General features: G+C 41.1%; 2 protein-coding genes across 5 annotated transcripts in view; one reads left to right on the forward strand and one right to left on the reverse strand.

The window, feature by feature from the left end:
* Nucleotides 1-12,715, reverse strand: part of mcf2la (mcf.2 cell line derived transforming sequence-like a) — a 40,473-nt gene extending 27,758 nt beyond the window's left edge. Inside the window, exon 1 of the mRNA XM_056370174.1 lies at nucleotides 12,471-12,715. Within this exon, the coding sequence (XP_056226149.1) occupies nucleotides 12,471-12,663 (193 nt within the window). The 5' untranslated portion in view covers nucleotides 12,664-12,715. The remainder of the gene's footprint in view (nucleotides 1-12,470) is intronic.
* LOC130165174 (radixin-like) overlaps nucleotides 1-26,531 on the forward strand; it is a 55,535-nt gene that overhangs the window by 13,900 nt on the left and 15,104 nt on the right. The window contains exons 1-3 of one of the 4 annotated variants that reach the window (XM_056370176.1): nucleotides 20,914-21,121; nucleotides 22,610-22,652; nucleotides 23,317-23,410. In XM_056370176.1, coding sequence (XP_056226151.1) covers nucleotides 23,399-23,410 — 12 coding nt within the window. In that variant the 5' untranslated portion in view covers nucleotides 20,914-21,121; nucleotides 22,610-22,652; nucleotides 23,317-23,398. Of the gene's footprint in view, nucleotides 1-20,913; nucleotides 21,122-21,557; nucleotides 21,575-22,609; nucleotides 22,653-23,316; nucleotides 23,411-26,531 lie in introns of those variants that run through there. The other 3 variants (XM_056370175.1, XM_056370178.1, XM_056370177.1) reach the window with 3 other exon arrangements.

Below are 26,531 nucleotides of genomic sequence, written 5' to 3' on the forward strand. Positions count from 1 at the left end.
CACACACACACCATGCCGAACAACAACTGGGTCATGGCCAACAGTGTCCTGGTGTGTGTGTGTGTGTCTGTGTGTGTGTATGTGTGTGTGCCCATCCCCATCCCCGAACACAAAGCTTGAATTAGAGTGGATCAGAAAAACCAGCAGCAACCAGACAAACATTCAAATATTACTGATGTCACAGGAATTCAAGCTCGACTGTTCAGCTCTGGTCACTCACATTAATATCACGTTTATTTAAACTGAGTTTTCTAGAAATTATCCCAGTTCTAAAGATGCTTAATATGACCATTACTGCCGCACTACATTCAGTGTAGACACTTCAATGTGATCCGGTACAGAGGTAAAAACAAGCAGTCTGTGTGGCATTACAGGCTTCTAAAACCTGCATCATTATTTTATATTAATTTAGGTCTAAAACACATAAAAACCCAGTTTCATTTCAAATCATTTTAACTCTAAAAATCTGCAAATTTGTGATTTTTTATATATTATTCACACCGTCAGCTGTGTGTCATGCAGCTATTTAATTATCTATATTCATTTTCTGCAAGATGGCGATTTAAAAGTGACGCGCTCCTCCTCCAAACAATGGCTTCAGGCTCGACGCCGTCACTGGCAGCGAGCCCTGATCTACTGAATAGATGGTTCGCATCATCATCTCAAAACAACACACCACTGTCCCTCTGTCTGCGCTGCCGTCACAACACACACACACACACACACACACACACATACACACACACAGAGACACACACCCGTTCAGAGGCCGAGTTCCCCATTCAGTCTTCAAAGAAAACGCGTTCAAACATGTCGCAAAAACGACCGATTGGACATCCAATCATCTGCGACGACAACTAATTGAAATAAGTTTAAACCACCAGACTATACTTCCTCTTGTTCTGCAGTAAATGCAGGTAGAGTCTGAATAGACAGAGCAGCAGAGCCAACACATGGATGATCATGCTGTGCTGTGAGTATCTGACAGCTACCACACTGGCCTGGTAGCTGGTTCGACCTTTTCTGCACCTGGAAGGTCACCGCTTTTGCACTGAACCTCTCACCTGCAACAGGAACAAACGCCCTGCAACAAGACTCGCTCCCTCGTGGGAATAGCTGTTGGGAGATCTGTGGTCTGCTCACTGAACTACAAAGCATGTACTCGCAATCTTGTGGGTTTAAATCCAGGTCCTCCTCCCTTCCTCTCTCTCCACCATTAGAGGAAAAAAAAAAAACATTCAGTAAAAGCTCAGCTGAGAGTAAAACCACCAGATATAACTACAGCCTTGGTTTGTTTTTTTTTTAGCTGCCTCTGGCCATAGCTTACCAGTCAACTACACAGAACAAAGAACATGAAAACTGAGAAAGATGGAGTGGGGAGAGAGAAAGGAAAATGACATCCGCAGAGAGAAGGAGAAGGAGGCAGCCAGTAAGTCAAGAATCCAGGAGGACTGTGTTTTTACTTGCCCTAAAAGAAACTTGCAGCTGTAGGAAAAACCAGACACGACTTTTTTTTACATAATGACATCATGCACTTATCTCTTGGAGATAACTAACACCTCCTTGCATGAGGTGTTAGCATAATGTGCATGTGATTACCAGCATGTTTAAGTGGATATGCACCACAGAAGTTGCATAAAACGACCTCCTCATAGAGGAAAGTAAACGTCGAGAGTACAGAGACTTTCTCCCAGCACTCTGATCCTCGTAATAAGCTGGTAACCGTTGTAACTGTGGTGAAGTCGAGTAGGTCAGAATCAAAAAGGTCAGCGGCCCTCAAGAGAAAGTGATCCCTCTTTTCAAAAGCCTGTAGGGCCACGCTGAAAAGAAATGGTCTGAATTGTCGCACAGTGCCCCAGCACAGGAAATGCAGCTTTTCAAAGTAATTTCATCATCAAGTTCTAAAAGTTTCTTATTTATTTTTATTTTATTTTGACATACGACAGCAGGTTTGCACAATGTACATAAAGCATGTTAAAGGGAGCACTGCACCAAATTTATAGTTCAAGTTTATTTTGAAGAAATTACTGTTTGCCAGGTCGGGAGGGTAAAATGAAAAGGAATACTTTTGAGTTGCATTGTGGGAAGTGTAGGATCCAGTCTTGCAACCCCCCCAACTAAAACTACACAATGAAACTTAGCCATATAACTAAAAACATTTGGATGCCATAAGTCCAAACATGACATAATCATTATGTGACAGTAGTCCTCATAATGGAGCTGTGGGATCAATACGTTTGACTTCCTCCCCCCTCGGGGGTCATTAAAGATTCATCCCATCTGTTTAATCCAATTTAGCTCTGTATTGACTTTATCGATTATGTTCTCTTGCTATCTCGTCCTGTTGTGTTGATATACTGAAGCTAACTACCAGCTGTTTGCTGTTAATGGCTCACGGGCATAAAAAACATTGACTGAAAGGAACAGTGCGTTACATGAGCTGCCGCTGCTGCCAAATCCAATACCATCAAGTGTTTTTAAAGCAATGTTTCCTATTCTTCTGAGAAACACACACACACACACACACACACACACACACACATAGATCCATGTGGCAGATTGCCTTCTGGGAGCTTAGCTGAGACTTGTCAACTTCTAATCTTGACTTGGCAAAAAGCAACGCTCTGCAAGGTTGATGCCTAGGTACTTACTATCTGTGTGTGTTTCTGAGTGTGTGTTTTTGTGTGTGTGTGTGTGTGTGTGTGTGTGTGTGTGTGTGTGTGTTTGTGTGTGTGTGTGGGCTCATACAGTCCATCTGCTCGCAGAGCAAACACACACAAACACACCGCACTGTACACACACCTGAAAAAACCCCACAGAGAGCCAAGAAAAGCAAGACAAAGTCTCTATGGATTGTTGTCAACACTCATATACTCTTATTATATTATGAGAGAGTCAACCAATGGACACACAGAGACACAGCTGAGAGTGGAAATAAAAGGGAAGAGATGTTGACATTCAAACACTCAAAGGGGTTTTGTCCTCATGTTGCTCTGACACTGACAAGAGGAAACGCTGTGTGTTAATGGGACAAACGTGATTAACATGCCATCAGGGTGCGCTGATGTGTACTGTACTGAGTGAGGAAGGACAAACCTCACAAAAAAAAACACACACACACACACACACGCACTCTGTCCACTTTAGATTGGATTATGTAACTGATGGACAGTAATGCCTTGAGTAAGAAAAAGCATCTTTGTGCAATGAGACAAAATCGATGTGGATAACAAAGTCAGGTCATGTTCATTCATTTAAATCATTCATAAAGTTGTTTACGCTCATTTATGAACTGCTTTTATTTCTATTTATAAAGCAGGGGTGATTTGTTACACAATGATGATTCTTCTGAATGTTTATGTGTGTGAGCTATGATAGTTTATGACCGGTCTGTTCAACATTTTGTCCAACATATTTAATAACTACTGGCCAGATTGCAATATTTCTGGAAGGATATTCATGGCCCCCAGAAGATGATTCATGGTGACATTGCTGACTTCCTGGTCTAAGCTTTTTTCTTGTTTCCACAAACACATTTTTTTGGTAAAGATTCTATGAATGATTTTTGTAAAAGAATTGTGAGATGAACGTAATTCTTTTTCTAGTTATCTCAGACTTGCTTGTGGTGGTTTTTGCGCAGTCTCTGTCTCTTACAGTCTTTGGTCTTGAACGCATGCAGTTGGCTTTTCAGCCAGTGAGTTGTCAGTCTCCTTAAAGAGATTTTACAAGGCTTTAATATCACATGTATGGTTCCATACAAGTGATAAAAACCATAACATCCTCGTTTTTTAGAGATTTAGTTTCATGGACAAATGTGTGGAAAGATATACTTTCATAGTTAGCTTGAAACGTGCAAGAATGTGTCATACCTAATATAATAACTGTTAAATATTTGAAAAGTATTTTAAATCATGCAGGAACGTGTATGTGCATGCTTTAATCTGCGCTTCAATGATACAAACGCATAAAAACATTGCTCCATATCACTACTCTGTAGTGTTGATTGCAGCCCTGAACCAGGTATCTAATTAACAGATATCTAATTAACATTTTTGCATAGTTATTAGGATGTGATGAACACTGAAGCTTCTCTGACTTTGCGGATTACAGGCTGGACGAACATAAAACACTAACTCTACTTAACCACCTGGTCTACCTGTGAAGCCATTGCACATGATAACGACACACACGCATAGACACACACACACACAGACACCCACACACGCACACACACACACACACACACACACACACACACACACACACACACACACACACAGGGGAGCACCTGCAGAATTCTCAGTCTTCTTGTCTTTCTCTACGAAGCAAGTTTTGCGTACACACTCTAATATCAAATTCACAGGTCTTGTTCTACCTCTCTTATTTACCACACACACACACACACACACACACACACACACACACACACACACACACACACACACACACACACACACACACACACACACACACACACACACACACACAGACACACACACACACACACACACACACACTGTACCTGTCATCATCTTCAGCTGCAGCCACAGCCTGGTGATATCGTGGCAGAGTTGAGACACTCGGTTCAGAGCCATTGTGGGGCATGCGGGTACATGTATGCCTCCCTCTTACACATGCACACATGCACACACAAAACACACACACACACACAGTTACAACACATTCACACACGGCCACATATTCTGTCAGAGGACATCACGGTGAAAGTTCAGGCAGTCCATTCCGCCACAGCCGAGGACTTCAGCCGCTTACTGAGCTGTCACTGCACGGCGCAGCCCACACACACGCTCTCTCTCACACACACACACACACACACACTCTCACACACACACCTCCCCCCTCCTCATTTGTGCCAGCCAGTGAGGCGGAGTTTCAGATGGCCCGCCCCCCACCAGTTTCACATTTCACAGATAGAGAAAAACTACATGTGACAGAATATGGAAAAACCTGAATAAATAAAACACACACACACACACACACACACACACACAAAGGAACAAGCAACAGAACTGATTAAAGTTCCTTTTCACAATCTAATTCATTTATTCACACAGGACTTCCCAGAACTGTCTGAGCTCATTATAATAATAGAATCAAGAGTAACTGCAATTAAAAACCACATCAGACCAACATTATCCAGCTAGATTCTCTGATTATTTAACCAGACACTGTTATATTACCACACCAAAAGCTTGTGATTATGTCTTCTGTATATTTATAACATCAAAACAAAGAGATTATTATTAATATTATAAGTGAGTATAACAAAGATGTACTTGTAGTATCTCCCCCTCCACCACACACCGTATGTTAATGATTTATTATTCTCGTTAGTCTTCGATGTTGATCGATCAGATTGCTGCATTAATGTCTGTGATTCGATCTCGATGAAATATGGTCATCAGCGGCTCAGATCAAAGATCGCTCGGTCGATAGCAATTGTTTTTTAAAAAGTCTGTTTACAGTTTGCGAGTTGATGTATTTCCTTTCCCCCTCTTGACTGAAGCCTGGAAATAAACCTAATATGTATTGTTGCATTGTAAATTTGAATAGAAATATGTAAATATGCTATAGACGGTCGCGGCGTACAGTGTAAAGGCAAGTTAACTTATCTGAAACGTGCAAAATGTGGTTAGATTTGCTCGACATCGACTGTTAAATCTCTTTATGGACAGATGTGGATGTGCTGCTTCATTCTGCCTCTACACGATGTGTTGCTATTATTACCCGGAAAATCTATGTTAGTAAAATGAATTATGGACTTATATTACTATTTGGCGAAGTATCCATCCTGATGCTGCCAGTAATGGAACACACAAAGTGGTAGATTTGAAATGATTAAACTTCTCAGTAAAGTATATTACAACCTGTAAACAAACTCTGCACTTTACATGTTTCTGATCATTCTGAGGTGTCGTTTTTCTTAGGTTTATAACTCCATTCCCTGCCTTCCTTCCATTAGCTTCAATGTGGATGTAATGAAAAGTCTACTTGCAGACACATGAAAGACCAACATTCATAAACTTTGTTTTTTTAATGAAAAACCAAAAATCACAAGTTCATGTTTTGTTTTTTACCTCCTGGGTTCGGTGAATGAGCTCTTGAATACAAAGCTTTGTTGCAGCTGATCTTTTAAGAGTCAGATATCTCGGACTCAGACCAACATGTGAACGCATCAGGCTGGCAGAATATTGGACTCCAAGAATGTTACTAATGTAACGCAAACATGATTTCAAATGTGTGGACTGTAACCGGTCCAAAAACAACACTCATGTTAGTGCCAGAGGGAACAGAGTTGCTAGTCTCTGCTTTTTCTCACAGTTTCTCACAGACACAAAACACACAAACACACACACACACACAATGCCAGTAAAGACAGCAGGGGGACCCAGTGTGCCACACACACACACACAGAAGCAGGGACTGGTGAAAATGTGAATCGACCCTCAGGAGGTCAGTTTATAAGACGTCGCCCTGCTGAGCTACACAAACATTTTCTGTTGCTTCAGTTTATTCGCCAGCATGTTCACACTCATTCACATCAACAGTAACTCTAACAACAGTAATACAGTAACTCCTCACATCCCCCTCGTCTGACCAACAACGCATACAGATGGCAGGCGATCATTTCTCCTGTCGCATAGTGTTCCTGCTCAACCTCGTTTCCCCTGAAGCTTCATATGTTTTCACCACAAGCTTGGGCAGATGTATGTAAAGCAGAGGACTTCAACAATGTAACTCAATCATTCTGGCCAATTAAAAAAAAGATGGTAAAACCGAAATACAATATGCCACATATCACAATCTTTGACATTTAAAACATGAGTAAGCTCTTCTAGACAAAGTAACCTCAAAGGATGGAGTCTGAAGTACAAACAGGTGGAGGAATAATATTTAGCTTGGCTGCGGCTTTAAAATTAGCAAGTCACTTAAAAGTAATTAAAGGTTTTACGTGCTACAAGCTGCACTTTGTAGTCCTCAAAATTAAAGGCACTGCACCAATTTTAGTTCCCCAGGATTATTTGACATGGTTTTGAAGCCTAAATTTATTAACAGAAGGCTTGTATTGCGTATAGGGAGCACGGAGTTCCCAGGCAATAACAAAAAAATACTGAATGGCATTATGGGAATTGTAGGATCCACTTAAGATGGTTGTTTTTGGTGTCGTAAGCCATTTGCATTGATTTTATTTAATGTAGATGCTTAAATCTAAATCAAGGAGAATCAGATTCATCAACAGACTGATGTTCTTTTTAAAATAGTCAAACATATGATACACTCTTAAGTCTTCTCTGAATGATAATAGCAGTTCTTTTAATGGCAGGGGTCAACATTTACTGAAATATCAAATAAAATATGGAAATGTCTCAGGGGCAATGGTGGTAGGAATTATAGAGATTAGGCACGAGGAGATGAAAAAAAAAAAAAAAAAAACAAGGATGTGTGAGATTAAGAATTAGATTAAGGTTAAAATAAAGACGAATCTCTCCGCCTAGTCTGAGGTCAGGAGCGTTTGAGCCGAGAGGATTTGAAAAGATCTGAATGTGACAATGAAGGTTTTTTGCAATAACTGTGTGTGTGTGTGTGTGTGTGTGTGTGTGTGTGTGTGTGTGTGTGTGTGTGTGTGTGTTTGCCTTGTGTCAGATTTAGATGATAGAGCATGTTGGCCATGGGACAGGAAAAGGCAGAGGGTTTATAATGGTTCATTTCCTGTCTCTAGTGATTTGTCCCCCAGAAGCTCTGACAGCCGCCGGTTTCACCCACTGATCGCTGATTTACAGTAACAGACACATTTGATCTATTCTCCAAATGCTTTGATTTATGTTTGTTCAAACAAGTAAAGTCAGACCTCAGAATGAGTTTATTTGTGTTCTGGCACATTAGGAGATAAGTAAAGACGACCAGTTTTTCAGTTCAGTTTTGTTCCGTTACTCGAGACAGAAATAATTAACAGTGGCTCTAGTAACTTTTCAAACACTTCAGCAATTCACTCTGTAATATTAAAGGATCATTCTGGTTTATAACCATCTGGATCTTAAATGCAACACACCCTGGCGACATCTGACATGAGTCACAACACACACTGTAACTGTTTTTCTTGTTAACCAGGACACTGGTGGCCTCCTCAGGATATGACACTATCTTACTTCTCAGCACTCATCTCAGTTCTTTAAAAAAAAAAAAAAAAGGAAGAAAAAAAGCCCAATATTTCAGACATTCACTTTTGATTTTACCTAAAAAATAACATGGTTTCAATTATCAGAAATGGGTGATAGAATCTGAAAACGAGGCCCAAGTTGTACTAAAGCAGAATCATCCTTTTAGTATTGTATTTGTATGTCTTTTTTTAAGTCACTGTCCAATTATGCACCAGCTAGGCCCTACATTTTTATATATACGAGATAATTCAACTAGAATTTTTTTACTATACTTTCACATGATCTATTCAATACTAAGGTGTAATTACAGCTAATGACTTCACCCTTAACTCACTTTAAACTTCAGTACACTCCAGAAGTTTGATGCAGGCAGTGGATTTTATTAGTTTTTGTGAAACTTCCTGTATGACACCTCTCAACAACTGACAGCAGCCACATGATGGGAGTTATTATGGCAGGAGCTTTGAGCTTCTTTTATGAAAGGGTCATCATGCTAGAGCGGCTCAAATTAAATTTACTTCCTGTCGTTTTCAGGAGTTCATGTGTTCGACTTAAACTGAGGAAAAAAAGGCTGATAAGTATTTAGCAGAGCAGGGGTTAAAAGGATACATGCAAAGCCTCTAGGTTAAAAATATTTAATGATGTGTGAATGTGCATGTGTGCGTGTTTACATGGGATGCAGAGCAGACTTCGGTGTGTGAATACGGGATGTAAGGCAGACCTGTATGTGGGATGTGGTGCAGACGACAGCTAGAATAACTCCCAGCTGAATTATTTATTTGAGACCCCCCCCCCCCCGCACACACACATACACACCACCATGTCTGTGTTGGCAAAGACGAAACACTATTGACTCCTTCCGCTCCAGGATCAAACACTATTGGCCGGCTAGAGCATAAACAGGAAGACACCAACAGAGAAGTGACTCATGGGACAAAACAAGAAGCAGAGGAGAAGTAGGAGGATGAAAAAGGTGTGAACAAGTGGCAAAACAATTGGACCACTCTACAGCTTGGAGATGAGGACGTGCAGCAGGTTGCAGTTGTTTGGTCCATGGTCCAAGATTACAGTCCTCACATACTGGACGTGTTGACTTGTCACATAGACTTGACAGAAGGCAGCCTGTTTGGCTGGGTTAGGGGTTAAGACAGACTCCTGTGTCCCATCTGTCAAAATAAACTGTCTCCATAAATGTCTGACTGCAAAAAAAAAAAAAAACATGTCACTTTGAGTTAGAGCCGGGTTAGCTAAATTTCATTTGCAGAAATTACTTTCTAGACAGAGAAAATTAACCATTACTATATTGGGACAGTTGGAATTTTTTTATAGAATAAAATTCAACCTCGGATCCATCGTTTATCTATTAATTATTACTCAGCAGTTGCATTGATAAGATTCCAGAAACAGGAAGTCTGCCGAAACACAGCTCTTGACAGCCTAATTACGACGAGCTGAAGTTGACCCGGTCAGAGCAGGCTAAACATAACATGCACACAGAAACTGCTAATTAACTAAAGAGCGTGGCGCTCAGGAATTACATAATCTCAATCACCTAATGAAGTTATAAAACTTAAGTGTCTGTTGCACTGTGAAGACAATGGGACATTCAACATGGAAATAAGATCTAGTTCTTACACAGTTATGTTATCCACACCTCTGCGTGCTAGTTCCCTTTATTAAATGAATTCTTTTTATATGTTCATCTTCTAATCATTGGATGTGTTTTCTATCAAAATGACACGCCATAATTTAGGGAATCTTGATTCTAAATAAGTAAATAAGTTTTTGAAAATGATTCAGTAGTTTTTGAAGGTTGCAGCACAAATGGATTCATGTTAAAAGGTGACAGGAGTGTGGTGGGGGATCCAAAGGGAAACATTTTTCTTTTATTTGGAGTGAAGATGTGTCCAGATTATATGGAAGGGTTAGGGTTAATAATAATAATAATAGGGGCAATAATAATGTGCAGTGCTATGAATAGCGCTTTCGAGAAGGTCACAAGCTTGTACATTTAAGTTTGCACCTGTCAACTCTGATTTAAGAGCCTCTATATTAAGCTCTGTGCTTGGAGGCTTGATTTTGAAGCGCTTTCAAAAGCAACGAGATGCCATTAAAAAGGACATAAAGCCAATGTCGACTCATGTTAAAAGAATCAACTTATTGTTTAGTCTTTCTAAAAACACTTCATCTGTTGGCTAAAATCAGCGCCAGCATCTCTGCCGGCCTCTGATCAATAAAAGTAGGTCGTCTGTTCATAACTCTTTGCACTTAGATTGCCTTAGTTTTATTTTTATATTACAATCAAATGACTAGAGTAAAACTCATACTTTGCACATGTGACTGATTTTGTCACAAGTCTTTTATTATTTTACAAGAAACAACCCTCATCCAGGTTTCCTATGTCAGAACGCTGCGACCTCGTTTACAGTCGGTCATTAATCCTCCATGTTCTAACCCAATAAGACAAATTCAATACTGCCGGGATGCTGCACAGACTACAATGAAGGCTCAAATCCAACTCACAACCCTCCAATAAAGTCGGTGCTGAAAGGAGTTTGACTAAGAGGTGATGCGGGTTTAAATCACAAGAAGTGCTGTGTCATAATTTCATATTCAGATAACTGGCATATATGAATAGATGACTCACAGTCTCAAGACGCCCGACAGGAAAGGAATTTATTATTTATCATTACCATGATCCCAGAAACACTGAAAAAAACCAACAAAAGATACGTTTCTAAAGAAGTGAAAAGTGAAACCAATGCCCTGGCCAAGTGTGTCCCCTGACTAGGATCCAACAGAACAAGTTTGAAAGTATTAAAAACAGAGCAAAACTGTGGAAAACCAGCAATGATCGTGATGAGCAGGGGTTTTAGCTCGAGATGTCACCGGGTGTCAAACGGGTCAAAGAAACCAAAAGTGTGACAGTGTCAGATAGAGAGAGATGGGATAAGGAAGATAAACATGAGATTAGCCGTGAAAGAGGAAGTTTTGAAAGTCATGATGGTCATTGTTCAGGAAAACAGGACTGCTGACCATCACAAAACCATGTGATTTTGATGGTGCATCAAAATGAAATGTTTATTCCCCAAATCCTGCGAGCACAAGCACTTTTGAATTTTGTAGCCACCCTCGTTTTTATCCAAGAACAAACAGGTGATGGGAAATGCGAGTCGGTATGGCAACAGCGAGGGGGGAAAATAAGATCAAGAGCAAAAACGCAGCACTTGTCTCTTTGACACAGCATTTCTAGAATAGCTCCTGCTAAAAATACACGTATCGTCTCTAAATACAGACCAAAGCTCACAGGAAGTGGACCAGAATAGACCTGAAGCATCTCTGACAAGCCAGCAGCATCTTAACATCATCCAGCAAACTGCACACTTCCCACAATGCATGCAGACACCCAGTGTGTGATCAGTGGTGTACAAATACTCAGCAGTCTTACACACACATACACACCTAACCTCCTATCTCTGTCACACGCACACAGGCCGTCAGGTTATTATTGCACCTTTTATTGAACCACCTTGAGTAAATAAGGATGTAGCAGTATACTGTATCGCTCTTTTCCCACATTGGTCTCCTATGATGGGCCACAGGAGACAGTTATCGCTGTGCAGCGAACCAGTGCAGCTTTATATGCTCCCTGGCTTGGAAAACGAACAGCTGAAGAGCCGGTTGACATAAACTCTTTTTACCGAGACAGCCATAATAAGATTATGCATACTGTTTTCAGCAGCTGTAGTCGATGGTCTTTCTTCCCGGAGAACAGACGTGACAGCAGAGAAGGTTTGTTAAACATGAATTGATGCTTTCTGAATGTTTCACGTTGCAGCAGGTTGTGAGAAGTTATGAAGGACTTTTCATAAGTAGATTGAATAGTTTAAAAAAGAAAAAAAGAAAAATCTGATGACTCGAGGCAAAATCTGGATAATGATGACAACTTGATGCGAATTGCAGTTATTTAATCTAAAAAAGATGGCGATAGAAAATAGTAGGAAGCCATTTGGGTTTAGGAATTTGAAAAGAAATCCACAGCATCATATCTCAGCTTTTCATAGAGCAGAAACATGTCATGTACAAAAAATGCATCAAGTGATCATCATGTGGTGAAAAAAAAACACACACACAACTAAGAGAAAAGGCATTTGTAGAAAAGCTGCAGTTTGTGTTCATTTGTATATTTCCCATCAAATAAAAAGATTGCGATCCTCAATTTCAACAGGAGCCCGTCCATGCACTGACACACCTTACACACTACAGTTAACCCGCAATGATAAAACTCACTATGTAGCTGTTGACAGCGCTGGGCGTATCTGTAGTAGCTCTCCATCTCCTCCGGTGAGATGCAGACAAACCTCTCTCCTCCATATTCCAGTTTTCCTGCACATTCCTTCACCATGTCCCCGCGTCCGCTCTCCTCTTCCTCCCTTATCGCCTTCATCTCCACAGGTAGAGAGAAGAGTATCGCCTGCCTCATCCTACTCTCCTTAAACGCACCCCGTCTATCTCTCCCATGCGCACACACACACACACACACACACACACAACACACACACACACCTGTCAAAGTTTCTTGAGCAATTACACCACACCTCTTTACTCTGCCCTTCCCCTCCCGCTGTGGAAATCTGCACACCGATATCTCACTGAGCAAAACAGTCCATGTTCAGGGTATAAATAATCATGTCGTGCCACGGAAGCTGCCACCATAACCGCACACACACACACACACACACACACATCACACACACACACACACACACACAAACAAACACACATCTGCAACTAATTTCCAAACATAATCATTTCATGTAATATCAAGTCTTAGTATGCACTGGCTAAAACGGGTGCCAACCTGGATATGAAATTATGTAATAAAATCATTTCACAATAAAACTAAGATTCAAAAATAAGAGTGGATAAAAGTTACATAAAATGAAGTGATCACAGTCCAGCCTTAAACTTCCTGCCTCTAACTAAGAAAAGCCTTTCATTTATAGCGTCAACACAACTACACAAACACACACGGCTGCTTGTTGTCAGACTATGTTGCTTAAGCCAGAGCTGTAAAATCTGAGGCAGCTTCTAAGCGTTATCTCAGAAACCTTTAAAATACATAAAGAGCCACAAAATCAACCTTAAAAAAAGAAAGAAATCAATCTAACGTCTAAAAAGATGAATCATCTGACCTGTCTGGTGTCTGGCCTTGTGAGAGACAAATATTGATCAGCCTGTGCCGCATGACTCTATAACAATCAATGCAGTTTCTTCTTGAACCGTCTGAACCTGTGACATTAAATGACCCCAAAGCGTTACGTTTCTTCCCTTCTTCTCGTCCACACAACTCAACAGGTTCCAAGGAGCAGTCGATTAGAGTTTCATCCATTACAACAGCACTCACCTTCTCCGTTAGTTTGGGTGCATTTGTTGTTCGGCTCCCTTTTCGCTGGTTGTCGGCCACAGCAAAGGCTGGCCGACATGACATGTACAAACAGTGGTCGACCAGTGTGCTTGTCTTTCTAATCAGTTCCTTTGACTTTGTGTTTGATGCGGGTTCGTTTCTCGGTGTTACCTGCCCCTTCGCTATCCAACTATCCAACTAGTGAACACACGTTTACACTTCTACTGCTGGTGTATTGAGACTTGAGACAAGTTATCAATTAGCCAGTCACAAGGGCCATTTCATGTCAATCAGTTACCGAGGTCAAACACCAAGGAGTGCTGTGTTCAAGGAGAGTGTGTTCTCAGAGTGGAGAATCTGCCTTAAAGTGACAGCTAGTGCAATTGACTACAAACATATAAATTATAAATTCACAGCTCTACTTGCAGGGGTCATCAGACTAAGGCTACTAAAACAACAGGAGGGCGATCTTATAGTGATCTAAAATAACATTTATTATTTCCTCTACCAGTCAAGAAATATGTCCAAAAATAAAGATGGAGGCAGATCAAAAAGGTAATGATGATTAAGTTCCCACTAGGAAACAAAATCCCTTATTTGTTTGGTTTAAAAAGATAATATGAATATTAATATTAAAGTGAGGCTTCTGCGTAACAAAAACTGGGTTCCTGAATTTGTTTTGTTTTTTTTAAAAGGCCCTATATTTTCAGTTAAGGTGTGGCTTTACTGCTACATGCAGAAACCCCTTCAAAATAAGATAATTCATTCAAAGACGGGTTCATTTAAGCTAAATTTGGGGTAAAGTCACTCGTCTTCTTCAGGTAAATGCTGCAACTCCAGCAAAACCTGAATATTGTTTTTGGCGTTAAATCCCTAAATTTGCACCTGAAAATATTTGGAACCCTTCATGTAAACCACATTTCCAATAACCACATGGATTCCTTATAAATAACTCCTCAAATATGATATAAAAAGAGAAGCACACACACACAGACAGTGTTTCATTTCACTCTGTAGTCCCTACAGTCAAATTCCAGGGCATCCAAACGGCTGCTGACATGCTGAAGCATCAGCAGGAAACTAAAGAGAGAAGTTCTTCTATTTTGTAAGAATAATGAGGGAAAACACAGCAAGTGGGGAATCTCCCTGTGGTGATAGGAAATCCTGTCCTGTCATCCTGTCACATTGATTGAAATAACAGAGAACCAGGAGACACTTTGGACATGTACAGTTCCACACGCTCAAAACTACACTAACCTCTTCTCCGGACCGGTCGATTGCCCCCGCTGTGGTGCGTGTGTCGGGTCAACAGACTGACAGATACGGACAGATTGTGAAGCAGGCGACTCAACGCCTCCTGGCCCTCTTGAATTAACTCCAAAAGAGACATCGTCGCGTCCGAGAAGCGTTTCATACCACATATATGAGCTGGTCTGTGAAGCCTCTTCCAGCACGCCTGCCTCTCTCCCCCTCCCCGATTAGGCTGCTGTGTTTGCTCTTGCGAATGTGTGATTGTTTATCTCACTTCATGTCTGCTCTGTGTTTATCACAGGAAGAGAGGGTGGAGGGTCTGCTGTGACACAATCCCCATACAGCTAATTATACTAACTCGGCATATGTGTGTTTGTTTGTCCCAAGCGCAAAAACAACACTGCAGGCAAAATTAGGTCATTTCTTTTAAGTTTAACATGAATACAAAATGTCTAAAAGTAAGGTGATGGTACGACTCTGTGTGAGGAGAGATGGCTTTGAATGTTCCCGTATGCTTTTACATACATATTGAAAGCGTCACTGCAGGCAAGACTCAGCAGGACTGGCGACAAAACTTTTTGCAGATGATATGAAACTGATACCTCTGTGCCACTTTTGGTCATTTTGTTTCACTTCTACTGAATTTGAACCACTGAAGGAAATTAAACATGTGGTCAGTGATTCACAGGTCTGAAATTAGACTACAATAACCATAGGAACCAACAATGCTGGAGGAACAACACAGCTGCTTATTTTCCTCCAGGATGGTCTTCGCAGGAGTGTCATGAATGATGACCCTGGTCTTTGCCAGCATGATATGTACAGCTGATAACGGCTTTCAAAAGCTCCCAATTTCGATTAAGTTTTCATCCACCCTATTTATATCAATGGGGGTGATTGTATAACACGGTAGAGTTTGACAGCACCACAAACTGCAGCCTCCAGAATAAATAATGGGCTCATCTGACTGTTATCTGGGGCATTCTGTGTACAAAGTCATGTGAGGAGACATTATACATTATTTGATCGGGGATTTTTCTGCGGGAATAACGGTGACAGTTGTCAAGGTAACAAAAAACTACTGAAGACAGAAGTAGAAAGTCACGGGCTGTGTTCACCGTCCGCTAACGTACTATTCATGATGTCAAAATGAATATGTAGGTGCGAACCAACTGTGGACTTTGTGTGCGGATGTATGTGGCGTGAGCTCACTGGACGTGCCCAACTGACCCATAAAGCATTGCGTCTCTTGCGCTTGGTTCGGTGCAAAATGCATTCTGGGATGTGTCTGCTGGAAGTTCAGGAGGAAAACCGCTTTAAAACAGCTCTAAGTCTTTAGCTTGATGACATGTTTTACACTTAACGTCAAGTTTTTGAAAACCCAAGAGATAATAAAATGTCTCAGCTCGTACAGGAGCATGTAATCCTCGAACATTACCAAGAAAAAACTGGTTTATATGACGATGATTTTTTGTTTCCAGGAACTAATGACTACTAAGAAGTACTCAGCAGCTCAGACAGTAGGGCCTTCCAACTGTGGCATCAGTAGGTTTGGACTCGTCTTACTGGTGACAGGGGAAAAACTAAAATTACACTGGTGCCATCTGTAAAAGGTCTCCTCCCCCCTTAGTCTATCGCATTATCTTTATTTTACCTAATTTATCATCACACAATCACACAAAGAGTTCCCATTTAAACTTCAAAAGTAGCCAGCGATGACGGTCATGCACTTCTCATTAAGTGGCATTCTTCGCTATTAGATTTAAATCAAGTCCGAGAGATCAAAACCTGTGCCCTCCGTCTCGTAAATGGCTTCAAAACTAATCACAGTGATGACAAATTGAATTATTCAGGCTTTTTCTGGATAACGGAACAAAGAGATGCAGACCTGTCACTGCAGCCTGAAGACAGTCACACCATTAATTGAAACTGACTCAAGTGACTGGCTGTAACACATATTAGAGTTAGTGGATGGTCCTAGCATTTAGAACAATCTTCCATTGGGATTAATGAAGTACTCTGATGTTAATAAGAATTTGTTTAAACAATAAATGCACAGGAGTTAGAGTAAAGACTGGAGGATAACCGGACAAAGGTGACCAATGTCTCTCAGCTGAGAAGCAAATGAGGATCACGTCCTCGTCACTGCGCTAGCGACTCTTACTGTGAAGGGGGTCAGGCTACGTATGGGGAGGCAGCGGGATAGCAGGGACCTGCCTCAAAGCAAATGAACATTGTATGATTGATGAGTCTCCTCAGATTTGACTCATGTCTCATTTTTGCATATATGTGTGCATGTATAACTGTATATAGGGAGAAGATGATGGTAAACTGTACAGTCACTCTCACACTGTCTCACTGAGTCAAATTTCTCCTTGTTTTACTGGAACTCCCTGAAAGACACCCGAGGTAAAAATCCCTATTTTAACAAACCGTGGGCTCGTCAGAACAAATTTGCAACATGCACGCTGCGACTTGCAAAATAACTTCAACATCACTTTCACAATTAACCAATCAAATGAAACACCACACTTGCAACCCATGCATGAACATGTGAGAGCCCTGGCGAGGGACAATCATTTGTGAAACGGGACACTAGCACCGCTTGCGAGCAGTACTTTGGTGGAACAGGCCCCAGCAGACTAACTCAAACACCTGCTGCTAAGGAGTACGAGTATCTTGACTTCTGTATTGAAGCTCTGTGTGAAGGATTAAAAAAAAGAAAAACTGACTTTAGCAGTGACTTACCACTGATAGTTGACAGCACCTCCAGCGATTTCTCCAGCTCTTCTGGCACCGACTGCTGGTCTCCCATCCTTGCTCCCGGACACCAAACCTCAGCAGACTTTCCTCTTCACATGTACTTCACAGCTCCTAAAAGAGCACAGATGCTACATGTTACTAAAGCAACAACGGTCAGAGTGAATCAGTGACTAAAAACAATACTTGAGCCATGAGCGTACTTCGCAGTAGACCCAGGTGAGAGGACACAGCAGGAATAATGAGAACTGAAAGAGACTGATGCACTGTCCATTTAATTTGGTCAGCAGTGCACAGAGAGGGAGGGAGGGAGGGGAGGAAGGAAGACACACACACACACACACACACACACATACAGGACAGCACTGACGGCACTTTTGCAATTGCGTAACACATAACAACATTGATGCCTCTGTGTACCAGACACACACCTCTGTCCTCGCTGGTGTTAACAGCATTGCTGACGCCAATTTGATCTTTTTATTCAATTGAGCTGTGCAGCAATTTATCTTGGCATTTGGGCGTGCACGGTCAACTTAGGTCAAACTGTTCATTTATGCCAACATCTGCTGAATGATCAGAGTTAAAGGCCCCAAATAGTAGATTTTTTTTTTTTTTTTTTTTTTTTTTTTTTTTTTACAGGTAAATTCACATTAGATTAAAGCATTTTGTGTATTTTTCAGCTGATCATAATTAGTCCTAGCACAGAGTTTCATTTCAGTATTCTAAGCTGCTTTCTGGCACGTGAGGGATGTGCAACAATATCCAATCTGGTCTTACAACACAGACTTTCCCTCTCTCTCACAAACACACAGTGAGGGAGAGAGAGAGATATACACACACATACACGCACACACACACACACACCTGACTACTTCTGGCAAGAACAATCAAAGCAAATCTGATGTCCAATTCCCCATCCAATTACCAGTCCCCCCCCCCACCCCCACCCCTACACAGTGGCTTCTTTCATTGCTTTGACAATAGAGCAGCATGCCCTTAGTCATATGGTCCTGGATCTTGTGACGTGGTGATATGCCAGGCTAAATAAAGACCAAGGCAAGTTCCTCATGCAATACAATGTGACACTTCTAACAGCCAAGTTCACAAACATGGCCTCGGGGATGTCCAGAGCACATGGAAAAGAGAGGAGACAACCGATTTTAAGTGCATGGGTGTTTTCCAGGGAAAGCGCACAAAACTCACTTCCAGTTTTCCACATGGGAGCAATTCTTCATAATAGCAGGCGTCAACACAAGCAGCATATGTCTAATTAAAATGAAATTTATAACCTACTGCATTCAAATTTGCAAAAGACTTGTATGCCGAATTGTCAGCTTAACTGTATTAATTAAAGCCTCCAGGCTTTAATTGAATGGGGTGTGTAGTTTTCGTTTGTCGATGTGCAAACGTTTAACTACCACGTCAGTAATTGAGTTTGGCTTGCTGTCGTCTGCATGAGGAACCTGACGCCTCTGTAAATTAATTAGAGTTCCTACTGACGGAGCTGCGCTGCCTCCGTGTGTCCAATTAGGAAATTACATTGATTGATTGCACAAATGAAAAGTTGGCGGCGAGGATTTTTGGGTTTTATTGTGGTCGGTCGGTTGTGAATGTGCATGTTTGTGTGTACCAGATCATAAGCTGGTGAGAAGCGTATGTGTCCTTACCTGCATGTTTCATCCCCAGCTCTGCTTCCCGACCACCTAATTAGCTGGACCCAGTTCACTGCTGCCTCCTCCTCCTCCTCCTCCTCCTTTATCCTGTAGGTCACACTGACTTGTTCACTGAATTATCTGAATAACTTTACTAAACAGACTCAAGCTTTTAAGATCAAGCTGTACACACAGTCAATGGAGAATAGAAAGTCACATTATTGTTGTAATAGTTAACAAATGTCGAGGTGAGGGGCAGGAAGTTGTTCAGTATGTGTGCTGAGGAATGAGTTTGTGTGGCCTCTTACCGCATGGTTTTAAGCAGCTCTATTTATTTCTTTACTATTGTGGGCTGGATTTTAATTAATAAATGAAATACACCCATCAGCCATAACATGTGATCACTGACAGTTGAAGTGAATAAAATTGATTATCTTGTTACAATGGCACCTGTCAGTGGGTGGGATATATTAGGCAGCAAATGAACATTAAGTCCTCGAAGTTGATGTGTTGGAAACAGGCAAAATGATGCCTGAACAAAGAAGTCCAATCCGTGGAGGCGTCACCTCGCAACTTACAGGACTTAAAGGATCTGCTGCTAATGTCTTGGTGCCAGATACCACAGCACACCTTCAGAGGTCTTGTGGAGTCAATGCCCTGATGGGTCAGAGCTGTTTTGACAGCAAAGGGGGGACCTACACAATAATAGGCAGGTGGTCATATTGTTATGGCTGATTGGTGTACATCCAACAAATGAGGAGCTCTCAGTAACTCCTCAGTAACGCCTCTAGGACACAAAGAGAAGGGACACCATGACATCTGGTGGTAGAAGAAATAAGTACAGAAAAATTTGTTATGAGTCTACACACTAAATCCTCTAGCTGGTATGAACTGCTAAGGGTGAAACTTACCTAAAATTCTGCAAAATACTGGAAGTGCATGTTTGTACGCACTTTGAACACAACTTACAGTGCAAGCCAATGCATCGATGCAGTCTGCTTGCCAGGGGGCCAGGGGAAGGGAGCTCTACATCTGATCTAGTCTATTTTAAAATAGAAAAGATGATACTCCACAATGGTCAATGTCTTGGTGCAAGTGCAATTTGCTTTCAGTTCTGGGGAACTCACATGTTCAGTCGACCACCGGCATTAATCACCCCCCCATACATCATATGCCACGATGCATGCCTCATACATACCTTGCATCCACTTCTAGGCTACTGACAGCCATATTGTATATCTCCACAATTAACTGCGTCAAGTTGACGAAGATAACTGGAGAGAAAAGGGGAAATAAGGCATTTCCCCTTCACAATAAGAAAATGAAACGCAACATTAATTCAACTTCAAAATGAGCTTTTAATAGGATGATTAGAAAGATGAGAGAAACTGTAGCCACAAAAAAACGTTGTTAATTTATGTGTGTTTGTTTTTAGGCAGTAACACAGTTGAATAGACCATAGTAGTGTAAACGATTGCAAAATGGGATTTTGGGAGGACTACGTTTGCACTTGCAATATTTTTGTACTTGTTTCTTCATAACTGTACTTGTTGTTATTGTTGTGCTGACAGAATTTAGACTACAAAAGACTACAATATTTCCTCGTACGTTTCCGTAAGGCTTTTATTTTTAAAGTTGAGACCGGAAGTCATCGCATTTTATTCAGACTGACTCGACAGCAGCACCCCAAATCGCCTTATGGTTGTTTAGACTTCAACGGTTTTTCTATGTCTATGGGAATTTGTCTCGTCAAAAGCACTAGGAGGTAAGGGACGGGAACTACAACAGATTTTTCATCGTGGATATTTTGTCACACCTGAAGATACCAGGCGTATACATCATTTTTAAAGATATACTTCGTCCCCCCGGTGAGTTGCCTCTCCCTAAAAGATGAGCTACTCCTCAAGTTTGATGCAATAGCGGATATCCTCGTGTTCGAGCGATTCTTATTTTATGCGACGCAATATAAATGCTGGTTTGTACGAAGTTGTACCTGTAAAAAGCACCACAGTGTGCCTTACGTAGTGTTAAGTTACATTTTTGTGGTTGCTTCTCCTTTTTTTGTGGTGTCAAATGTGGTGAATTAACGATGGCCCAACACGTTAAAAAATGTGCTTTCAAACTTCGTATGTATGAGCGGGGCAAGCCCTAGCTAGGCTCGTCCCGTTATGTAGACTACACCCACTATCTTGAAAATGTCAGCCTTTCAACGGGCCACCTTTTGACTTTATGAGCAGCATTTAGGAAAGAAGAGTCGTGGAACAGCTAACACCGTGTTAACCAGTGAAACTCAGGAGTAAAGCCATTTGGACACGTCAAATGTGTGTATTTTTCGTCGTGCAACCCACTGTTGTAGCTAACGGTTTTCCAAGACTGTAACTGTTATTCACTACCATTTGTGTGAATAGTGGTTAAATTGCAACGTAACGGAAGCCAACTCTCGGCGGGTAAATAGACAAGCTAATTGCTTACAAGCTACAAGTGGGCATGTCTTCATTTGGAGTACAAACGCTACGACTCAAACCTTCAGCGGGTATCTTTACAAGTTTTACCTGAACGTCACTATCATTTCTTCAATCTTTGACTGTTTATATATATATATATAAACATATATATATATATATATATATATATATATATATATATATATATATATATATATAGAGAGAGAGAGAGAGAGAGAGATAAATACTTAATTATACTCACCTTTCCTTCGTATGATGATAATCTTTGTTACTCCTTCAGCTACCAAAATGGAGTACAGTCCTGTGATAGTTTTTGTTGTGAATCCTGGACTTAAAAATATTTAGTGTTGTTTTACCAGACATCAACAGAGGACATCTGGCTGTTCAACTAGCAGTATTGTATGACAATGTCTATAAATGTGAAGATGGCAGTGACAAAGTAAAGGATGTTAGGACTTTAAAAAACTAATTAAAACTGCTAGCCCCAGTGACAGAAAGCATCCCAATCGATGACATATAATGATGCAGGTTATGGTGTGTTATTGTTCTGTCTTTTGCTAATAGAAACCTTGTCAACTTTGAGATTGTGATTAGTGTATCTAGGACAGAGCCTAATGCCATCAGACCATGAATATCCAGATCTAATTGATGTGAGTTTTTCACACAACAAAAAACTCTTAGCTTCCCTGGGTCATTTCAGGCTCAAATTGCTGTTCAACGCAGCTCATTACCGAACCATTTCAGGGTTGTGTTTCAGGTCAAATATACCTGGTGCTGTGACATATATGTTGCAGAAAATATGAAAGGGAATATGCCAATGAAAGCATGTAGTGATAATTAATCTAAACAATAAGAGAATTTGAATTCATCTAGATTTCTTGCTTCCTCCAGTTGTGTGAGCCTGTGTTCAGCGCCTTGTCACTTCTTAACAACGGTAGGTGTGGCTAGAAATCCCAAAGAAAATTATTGATTTATTGATCACATTTTTTTTAGTTGCCTTGATATAAGTAATGGGTCTAATTAATGGTGAGCATGCAGTAGTGAGCTGCAATGTGAAATAGATAAAAACTCAAATATCTGCTAATTTGTGTCTCTTCCACAGGAATTATGTGTATAGTAGTTTCCCCCTATACGCATTCTTGCAATAGTTACCATATGTACACTAAGTGGTAACGCTTGTTTGGAATGAATGTAAAACCACTTCTCTGTGCTCCTGGCTGTTTGAGGTTTCTGTGATTTGTAGTCATTAACAGATTTAGGAAAGGGATTTATTTCATTTTTGTTTTTTCTTCTTTATCTTTTTTAGAGTAATCTAACTATCTGTCTGTTCTGATTGTCTTATTTCCTCTCTCCTGAAACTATATTCTGTTAGGCTCTGCTTTATGCTTTTATATTGTCCACACCACTGAATTCAGGCTTTTATTGACAGATCTCTATACATAAATTGTCATTGATATTAAATGTATTGTTTCTTGTTAGATCGTATAGTTAAAGAGGGAATCCTAAAAACACAAGCGCCTGTACTTAGGCAGCTGCTCATATTGTTTCAGTCATGCGTACCATGTGCTTAATGAAAAAATTGTCTGTTTCGCTTTCAGGCCCTGTTATACAAGTGTTTTTGTCGTCCTGTGACGGATTTATCCTCTCAGCTGTTGGGTGTAAGGAGGAGAGGAAGCAAAGATGCCGAAACCGGTAAGAAGCTGAAAGCTAGATGAGAGTTGGCATAGAAGTGTCAGCTGTTTTTATAATACTGTGTTTTACAGAGATATACAGAAATGCTACTAAGGAAAAAAAAAAAAGTAATTTAGACTCTGTCCCTGCTAATTGAGTCAGATTGTTTGATGGAAAAAATAAAGTTGTAGTGTTATAATTATTAAGCAGTAACTGATCTAGCCCAGGATATGTGATATGAATCAGAAACATGAAAGTTGCTTGTTTGTTCCTGCCTAGGCTGCTTGTATAAACTGACTCTTTAGAAGTACCCTCTAGTTGTCATAATGGTTCGGCATTGCACTGCTGCCCCAAGCTACATTTGAGCATTCTGGAAAGTGGCAGTTTCATCCTCATGGCTGCTCCCACTCCTCATACTCCTCTTCCAAGTAAACAACAGCCAGAGTGTGAAGTGTACTGCCTGGCCCACAGGCCTCGCAACTGCAACACTGCTGCCATTGTTGCTTAAAGGGTGGAGAGAATGCCAGAGTCCTGGGATGTGAACAACGCCAAATCAAAACCAATTTGATGCAGTCCCTTCATGGCTGTCTGATTCCCACCGTTGGCATGCTGCTTCTTCATCATATACAGACTCGGGAAGTGGGATATTGCATGTCGCACAGTTAGTGTCACTTTACAGTGAGATGTTGTCTAGCCCACTTGTTACTTTGCTCATACAAAATATGACACAGCTGTTCTGCGTATTTGGCATTCTCAGTTGACCAACCTCTGGTTTACTTAATGAATTTGAAACATGTTGGAAAGATATCAGGGTCAAGTTGCTCAAGCTTACATCAGAAACTTTCCTAGGAACTTGGAACAACAGGCTTCAGGCTCTGCCACAAATGAAGCACATCCCCTGTCTTGTTCTTTCGGTGGTGGGTGTTTTGTGTGTGTCTGTGTGTAGGAGGGGGGGACAGCCAGCCACTGATGTCATCCTCCACTTCCACCTCTTGTACCCTGAGTCACCAGGGCACCATCCCAAAAACAGCTCCCAGGACAGCGGAGTGCTGGCCAGTCTGCTGAGAGTGACATCTCTGTCACAGACAATAACTGACAGAGAAAGTACAGCTTGTCGCAGGGAGACACTGACATAATACACAGAGGAAGCAAGAGCACGGCCTATCAGACATGACCTTCTCTGGGATTGGTGCCAGATCTCAAAACTTTTGGAATTAGGCCTCTTACGTCTCAGTGTCACCACTCATCTGGTATAAGACAGTCGCAAGTTTGAGTAACAAAAGAGTTTGTGGAGCAAGCAGGGATGATACTGAATTTGTTTTGGAGCAGTGCTTTTGTACTAACAATCACAACTTTATAGAATTTTTGTTTGTTCTTTGATAAATGATTAATTAATTATTAAAACTGTGGCAGATTCATTTTCTGTGTGAGCTAAGCGCCCAATAATTTCAGCCGTAATGCTGTTTTTTCCAAAGTGGTTTCTTTTGTTCCGGCTACATTTGTTCTCCAGCACTTGAAACAGGAACCGAGCAAAATTTGAATACAGTTTCTTCATAAATTGATTGTATAACTGAAGATTAAATAATTAGGTAGACACTCAAGATTCAGTGCAGCAACACATTCGTCCATTCATAAAACAGACCATTAAGCAGCTGAGCTTTACAGTAACTTGTAAAGAAAACTATCCAGAGTCTGGACAATAGACCTTAGTGTTAGTAGTTTTTAGGATGTGAGCACATGTATAAGGTCAGAAGTGAGTTTTGTGTGGAGCCTTTGATAGTGAGACCTGGAAGGTGCTTTCTTACTGTTGCACGTTGCTAACTTTGACATTGCTGGATTGAGGACTCTTTGTACACTCCCGTTTCACCAGTCTATGCGACTTAAATTCAGAGGCAGGGGGAAGTCTTCAGTTTTGTCTGGAAATGTCAGTAACACGCTGTTTATCAAGAAGTTGTTCCAAGGCTGCAGCTACTGTGCTTCTCCTTGACCAGTCACATGGCTCCTTGGAAGCCATAAGTGCTTAACTTGTTAATATATCATTGGATTTTTTAAAATGATGATTCATTGATCATGCATTAGATAGAAGCATCCCTATCTGAGGGCATCAACATCAACAGTCAATTTTAGGGATTAAATGAACATATTTATGCAGTTATATGAATTTATATGCTGTTTCTCTATCTCTTGATATCATATCCCACACCCACTTGACCCCACCCCTTCTGTTTGGTGCCCTCTTTGTGTTAGGAGGCAGGGGAATTATGAGGTGACAGCACCCCACAGGAAGAAGGCCCTAGCTGGCTTCCTAGCTTGTGGCTCTTTTCCTGTTTGCTGGAGAGGGGCCCTGCTGTGTATAACGGGGCCCAGTCTGTGTCAACATCCTGTCTCTGTGGAGGCATGGTGAAGAGTGAGGTTTATCACCAGACGACCTAGGAGCTGTCAGGGAAAGGAGGAGTCAGAAAGATGAGCATAAAGTTTAGAAATACTTTGAAATTGAGAAATAGACGAGCGGCAAGTAGGAAATTGTTGTAGTTCCCAGGAGATACTCGGCAAGAGTTTTAAGAGGTAGGAAAACAGTAAGGGTTAAGGTAAGGGAGGACTTGCAATGTTGGTGCTGGGCAACATTAAAACTCTTGTTTGCCAGTTGTGTTTGACCTTTCACCTCATTTACCATACAAAAGCTAGGTCCACAATCAAGTAGGGTAAGTATGGCCTTCCTTTTCCCCTTTATTATACCTCGGGCGTATCTTGTAAAATCACTTGGAGTGTTTCAAATCCTGTCTGTACAATAGTCAACTGAGCACGGATAAGTAGGTTTTTTTGTCCTCTTGTGAAATGGGATGCTTCCCACACACTTCATTCACCTTCCCTTTCCCCAAAGGATGAATGTTTCTGTTTGTAGGTAGTGGTGATTCTTCCTCCGCTCTCACTCCCCCTTCCATTCCTCCCTCACTCTGAGGCCTGCCTCACCCTGCAGGGGGGGTTAATCAGAGGGACAGACAGCTGCTCAGAGCCCAGCAGGCCAGATTAGCAGCTCTACTGATTGAAGTATGTGTGTGTGTCTCTCTTAAGGCCTCTCTCAGCAAAGCTCCTCTAAACAGCTTACAGTAACTAAACAGCTGCACATTTAACAAGGGGCCTG

This window comes from Seriola aureovittata, chromosome 24 (assembly GCF_021018895.1).
Source record: "Seriola aureovittata isolate HTS-2021-v1 ecotype China chromosome 24, ASM2101889v1, whole genome shotgun sequence".
Taxonomy (NCBI): domain Eukaryota; kingdom Metazoa; phylum Chordata; class Actinopteri; order Carangiformes; family Carangidae; genus Seriola; species Seriola aureovittata.